The 7134-nt window shown below is 46.2% G+C and overlaps 1 protein-coding gene across 1 annotated transcript; it reads left to right on the top strand.

Moving 5' to 3' along the window:
* The first annotated feature begins 384 nt into the window (after nucleotides 1–384).
* Nucleotides 385–6249, top strand: LOC142795942 (uncharacterized). The gene is made up of 4 exons (XM_075886162.1): nucleotides 385–489; nucleotides 1349–1473; nucleotides 4403–4520; nucleotides 6064–6249. Exons 1-4 carry the CDS (start codon nucleotides 385–387, stop codon nucleotides 6247–6249), a joined length of 534 nt encoding a protein of 177 aa, XP_075742277.1.
* The last annotated feature ends 885 nt before the right edge of the window (nucleotides 6250–7134 follow it).

Here is a 7134-nt window from a genome sequence, read left to right as displayed (position 1 = left end):
CGACAGGACTTGCTGCTTTAGAGAGTGCCCCCTAATTATGTACTCACCCGGAGACCTGCTTAGTAAAACAACCAAAACCTGTGCGGCCCACTTGTTCGCATCAATTGTGTTGTGGTAAGACACAACGCGAGGCACCGAAGATGTCATCCACAACCCACAGCGAGAGATCGCACGTATGCGCACGTCGCATGTAGGACGCCACACCTTGGAAATCGTCTGCCCCACCTTCGCCTATTGATCTGCCACCTCGAGTATGCACGCCTAGGAATGCGTCTTCGAGGCGTCTCACGTCAACCTGACTCCACCACCAACTTGGACGCGTTGTTCGTTATCACCCCGCCACCCGCCTACACCACCACGAGGGAAAACTAGCTGGTCCGACCGATGGAGATCAGGTCGCAGGACCGTCAACCCCACGACGGCTCGCCGCTGGCGTGCCCTCCATCCTGCTTTCTCTTCTTGGCTTCAGAATACTCCTGCAGTGTGACAGTATGTATCCACCTTGAACCAGAGCAATTCTTTTCAATTGATTTTGAAGGCTGTGTCCCAATATTTGGAAAAAAGGAGAAGCAATTTTTCGACTGTAAATTCTTGGAAGAACGAAAATTGGGTTCATGCCCCTAGTCATGATCAATAACCGGACTACTCCTCCTCCATCCCACACTGTAGGACAAAGATTTCCGCACGTTAAAGAACGCCAGGTGGTCGAAATTTCCGGAGCCCTCCACTGTGGCGTCTCTCATATTCATATGGTGGTTTTGGGACGTTAAACCCAACATATTAATCAATCACAATGATTTCCCTCTTGTATCACCGATCAACGTAGTCCTGCCCTTGTTAATGCCACGTTGTAATAAGCAAAGTTCATAATATCTTCAGCCTACCTGTCTCTCTGTCTCCCCCTCACATGTTTTCCTTCTTTTGAAATCATATCTGTTGCTCAAGTGGTAATCGTGCCTACGCTTTACGTGTCGTGCCATACTCATTTCTCCTGGATTTGAGTACGATGCCTAATGAACAGTTCGCTTCCTGACCAACTCTGCTCTTTTCTTACCCGTTAAGCTTTCACCTATCATTTTTCGTTACATTGCTTGCAGCGTTGTCCTATTTAAGTGAACCCTCGTTGCAAGCTCTCTGGTTTCTTGCTGCACGGGTAACAGTAAGATGCAGATGTTATGTACCTTCCTTTCAAGAGATAGTGGTAAGCTACCGTCATGTGTGCCACTAATATTCACTACTAATATAGAAGCAAATTATACCACCAACATACGTATGCCACTAATACCTAAACATGAGGGAACGCTAACAGTATGTTGCACCTGTGTAGTGAACATCGTTTTCGTTGCAGGCTATGCGACATCTCCTGGGAAATAACAGCTGGATTCACAAGGTCTTTGTCGGCATCGGCTACTACTACTACAACGGCTCAGATGCGTGGGAAAAACTTTCATATGCCGCCGAGAACGTCGCGTCGTGAGTAACGATTATCAACTCTTACACGCCTGCTTTAAGACAAAGCTACGAACAATTTATTTCGTTGGCACCACCATGCTTCTTAGCGGTTGAAGCTGTCTGTTAATTTGGCAAACCCACTGGAAACACTCAGGGGCAGCCTACTTCGAACCATTTTGCGATATATATATATATATATATATATATATATATATATATATATATATATATATATATATATATATATATATATATATATATATATATATATATATATATATAGTGCACGCATTTTGAGCCGTTCTAAGACCACTCCCCTTCCTCTTGGGAAAATGGTGAGTAACACCCTTATGTAGACAGTGGCACAATATTTTCTCGCTAAGTATTCTTTTATGTCTATATTTCGTAAACCATGACACACGTAAAAACATGGACGACGCTCGAGCTTCGTTTTCGGGATGTTACGTTTGGCCCGGCGATTCGTCCGGGAAGACGCCATTGTGCGTAAGCTGGTCTACTGGGGAGGCTCTCAACTCCATCGGCGCCCAGTCTGCCAGACGCTGTCGAAGATTTCGGCAGTTACCCAGACAATGTGGCAAGCAAAGGCGAGTTCCTGACTTTCAAATACGGACCCTTTCGTCGTCCCTTCAAACAGCAGTGGTGCCTGATGACCTCGGCGACTCATCTGGCGACGGGGAAACTGTTGTGACCGGTGCCAGAGCTGACGGGGGAGCGGCGCTCTTTTAATCCTCAATCAAGTAGCCGACCGGCCGGCTGTCTATGCTCGTCAGGCATTGTCCGTGCTAGCTGGAGGATGAGACGTCGTGTCACTACGACACCGTAAACCGTTCGAGAGAGAACAACAAAGACAGCATCTTCCTTGGAAGAGACCATGGCGGCCACCGCAAATCACCCGCTAATTGAGCGAACAGATTGGCGGACGCTTTGATGTAAGCTGTCAGGATCTTGGGACCTCTCGACTTGCGGCACACACACGACGAGGAAGAGCCCTGCTGGCGCCACCTTGCAGTGCAGTGATCACGACTCAATATTGGACGTGCACGTGGGCCGTGCATGCTCGTCCTCCTCACCTGTTGTGTGTGTGTGATTGGTGTTCCACTTGGAGAGGAGGAGCCCGACAGGGCTTAAAACGACGCCGCAGAGTGCTGGACGTCGCTCTGAATCATGTAACGGTTCAACCACCACGCTTGTGGTTTGTGAAACCACTAACCGTTCTTTGCTGTAAATACGTGTAATTAATGCCATAAACCTGTTTGTTTTCGTATCCTCTTCTTGTTAGCGTTCAGTTCCTCCACCCGATTACATCTGCAACTTCCTCCTCCTTTGACCCTTGTCAGCGTTCAGTTCCTCCACCCGGTTACATCTGCAACTTCCTCCTCCTTCGACCCTTAACAGGGAGTAAAGCGCGATAACGCAACAGGGGCCTGCACGCATCACCTTCAACCGTTTGTGCAAGGAAAGGATCGTTTGTGCACGCAAAAGTGGTGTTCTCAAGCTATACAGGGGTACCTGCCACAAGTTTAGTACAAAAAGCTCACTGTGCCATAATTTTTTCTTCCTTGACTTGGCGAAGTACCCACAACCCGTCCCTAAGCTGTGACGCACGCCTTCGTTGCTGCGCGTTTTTTAACAGGTCGGCTGCTTTAAGCCATCCACTGGTTGCACAATTCACAAGCTTTAGACGCCTGGTGTGATTCTACTGATCTGCAACGCTACAATACATGCCTTAAGGACACTTCTTCCAGTACATCACATTCTCGGAGCCTTTTTTTATGGAACAGTTTCAAGCACAGGTGTTACTCCGTGGTTGAACACCTTCTTGTTCCGCTGAAGGCAATTGTTCAATTATAAGCCGGGCTAGCGATTAAAGTTTAGGCATAGGGGTGAAAAGAGACAGTGTCGGGTAGGAGCAGGCAGAAGACTGAGACGAAGAGCCGAGAGATCGCGAAAAAAAGTGACAGATGGCCCTGAAATGAGGCTATTATTGCCAGTCAATAAACCCCTTAAAATTAAGTGGAATCACTGGGTAGTCTTCTTCTGATTGTTGTTACTCGTTACTGCCAGTCTCTTCCACAACCATTTATTAATAATTGAATCTACATAGACAATCTCGATCTTTCACTCGCAGCCAATGACGCCGAAACCGATGCCGCAATTTTCGGCAAGTGATCCCTTTAACACTATCACATGTGTACAGCGCAAAAAGTCAAATGCTACAGTACAACGCATGAGCGCGTATAGAAAATAACATTTTTACGTGTGCAAACTCACCCGATTCACAGTAATGGGAACGTGTACTAATCGATGTACTCCATAATCAGTACCACTAGCAAGCACATATGCTGATCTGTCACACTAGTCTCAAGTCTTTCGACTTGTTACAGAGGGGAACCGGAAAATTCATCATGAGCTATTGCGATATTGGGACGTTATACTCCGACCTGGACATATACAGGGTGTTTATTGTGTGTGTGTATGTGGATACACATATTTTCTATGAAAACCCCATAACAGTAGTGCTCCCGTGGGTTTCACGCGTGAACTTTATGTCGCGAAGGACAACTAATCAACTGCTTGTTAATGAATATATTATTATGAACTTGAGGGCAGGTGTTCAATCACAAGTGCAGTGCGTGCCAGTTTAAGGTATACTTATTGTTTAGAAACCACGAATGATTTATGTAGTTAAAGATAATCGTCACTGAAATTCAGGATCGAAATGAAAACTGATAGCACCCGCCTTCTTCCAGCGACTACATTCTCCGTTATGCATAAATGTTTCTCCATTACATTCTCCGTTATGTAAGTATTGTATGTTTCGCATTTAGAGGCTGCCTGCTTGATTTGTAGTTTGTTTTGCGTCAAATGATTCGGTTAGGTGTTTACAACGTAACGTTCTCTCCTCTTCAATGTTCAACTTATTCCGCAGGAAAGACGTCGACGCACTCGTTATAATCAGCACGGTTTTGTCGGTGCCCACCCGACACCAATGCATCACGCTGCCTGTGAACGCCCACAAAAGTCCCAACGAGTACACTCCAAATATGGTAAGCTGCATCAAAATATATTGACACACAATGACTCGCATAGGGTGGCTACACGTCCAAATATGCTGTGACGAAAGTAGCAAGAAAATATAAAGTTGTGCGCGTTAGTGTGACAGCAAAATCTTCCTTTCTTAATGACGCCACAGCGCGTGCGTGTTTTTAATAGATAAATAAAAATCTCAAAGCTCTTTCGAAGGGTCTATGCAAAGCTTTCGATTTCGAAGGCTTTTGTTTCTAGCAAATTTAGTCGTAGCGTATCACCAGCAAAGCTTTGGGCCCCCACCATAGCTGCAGAAGGCTGCATAGGAAAATGGAAAAGCAGTTTGGCGATAAAGTGTCTTAATAATTTCGCTAATTAGCGTGAAGCGCGTAAAGCCAGCACAATTCTGCGAAAGTTGTTCCGACATTAAAATGACGATCAACCAGATAATTCAGTTTGGCACGTTGCTGCGAAAGCTGCGAAATGTGGCCATCTCTCGCACTGTATAGGCGTGAACAACAACGCAACGAAGGGAAAAATGGACGCTGCATGTGCCTTTATTGCATGAAGGCGTCTTACCTGTGTAGCCGGCGTTCGTTTCCAGAAGGCGTAAGAAGAAACGAAAACAGCCGGCCGTTGTCACCGCGCAAAAGGTCCATGCGACGACATCGATTAGCGTGTGAGGCCTGGCATCAATAACTGATCAAGTCGAGAGAAAAACGCCTCGCTTAAGTGGCAACTGTCAACTTAATCACGAGGGCGCGGTCATGAGCGCTGGCGTAAGCGCTGCAAAAACCGACGTCGCTAGATGAATGCATATGCTCGTATATGAGGCATGCTCTAACCGCTTTTTGTTGAGAGGACATGCACTGTGAAAAACGTTATATCATTTGATGTGTCTTCTTCGATCTAACCAGTGTTTCGTAAATATGCATGAGGGGAGATAGAAAAGGGTTAGAAGTTAGGCTCTTTTTGCATAAGAATTCATCTTTTTGTTATTGCAAACGGTACTTTGCCATTGCAACAGAATCGCTAGTCTTTAGTTAAAATCAGGCATTGGTTCATCTGTCACGGCATAGCCTGCTGAATTTTTTTATATAATCTCCTGGTTTTATATTGCTGGTGTATCAGCCTGTAGCAAGCTCTATTTAGCTCACATCTGTAGAACGGACAGCCCTTGAATGCAACCATACTTGTAAAGTAAAACACCGTGTCTGAATGAATGGAGGAGATTGTATCGAGGGGTTGTTCACTTTTCGGACCAACTTCAATAAAAACAACTGATAAAGAAAAAGAAACGATCGTTCCGCGAAAACATTTTTTTTTTTGCACAGCCAATATCTATATTACACCTCACTTCAAAGCACAATCTCATCAGCACCTTTTAAAAGCACTTATGGATCACTCTAGCACGGGTTGAAGACAGCGACAAAGCAAAAGCAATTCGCTACTCCTTCCTCGGATACTTTCTGCAATGTGCGAGCATCAATGTGCTTGCGCCAGGTGCCGATATATGTAGTAGTATGTAAAGCAATGCGATGTGTACCTGCCGATCGATTGCAGGAGGCTGCGCTCAAGACGGCCAGGGATGGCTTTGGGAGGCGCAACCTGGTAGTGTATTTCAGCTTGCAGATGGGCGTGCTCTTGTACACGCTAGAGAGTGACTACAAGCTCCCCATTAGCGCCCTCTACGAGCCATGCAACAGCTTCGCCGTCACCGACTACTCTCAGGCAAGGGCTGGCGCATAGCCAGAAATTTTTTCTGCGGGAGGGAAGCATTGTGATTTTGGGAGCAGCACCCCCTCAAAATGGCTATTTTTCTCTCTCAATGCCAAGGCGAAAAAAATTTCGGGGGGGAGGGGAGGCACGTTCCCGGTGTGGCACCCCTTGGCTACGCCCCTCGGCAAGGGCCATTGGTAGGTCTTTTCATAAGCGTCTCACTATGGTCGAGTGAAAATAGAAGGTAGTGATTCGTACCGTTCGTAGGCAGGGGAATATGAAGGACCACCAATGGGACCACAATATTGGGACGCCCGGATGTTTCGACACCAGACAACATGGCCGAAAACATGGCGGGACTACTTCTTTTAGTTGCAGAGCCGATTGGCTCCCGCGCTAAAATCATCTAGGTGGGGTTTCTCTTGTTTGCTTACATTGTATGTGGCTGTTAAGACGGGGTTACTTTAGCTGTTCACGACAGCAGAACTTACACAGCAGAATTTACACTTTTGTGAATTCAAATGCAGGCCACTTTTTTTTTCAGTGGATTTGTTTTTGCTGAGATATTCCCCACGTCATCATTTCTGCGGTCTACGTGTGCCCCTTTATTATTTATAGGCTGATTTCTGTTCATACGTAGATAGACCAGGTTGTGTTGTGTCTGTTCATGATTGATTGATATGTGGGGTTTAACGTCCCAAAACCACCCTATGATTATGAGAGACGCCGTAGTGGAGGGCTCCGAAATTTCGACCACCTGGGGTTCTTTAACGTGCACCCAAATCTGAGTACACGGGCCTACAACATTTCCGCCTCCATCGGAAATGCAGCCGCCGCAGCCGGGATGTCTGTTCATGATGCTTGCTTCATTTTTCTTTCTATAACACTTTCTCTCTCACATAGCGCCATAGGCCT

This window comes from Rhipicephalus microplus, unplaced genomic scaffold, assembly GCF_043290135.1.
Source record: "Rhipicephalus microplus isolate Deutch F79 unplaced genomic scaffold, USDA_Rmic scaffold_963, whole genome shotgun sequence".
In the NCBI taxonomy this organism is placed as follows: domain Eukaryota; kingdom Metazoa; phylum Arthropoda; class Arachnida; order Ixodida; family Ixodidae; genus Rhipicephalus; species Rhipicephalus microplus.
This window is presented reverse-complemented; position numbering and strand designations above follow the sequence as displayed.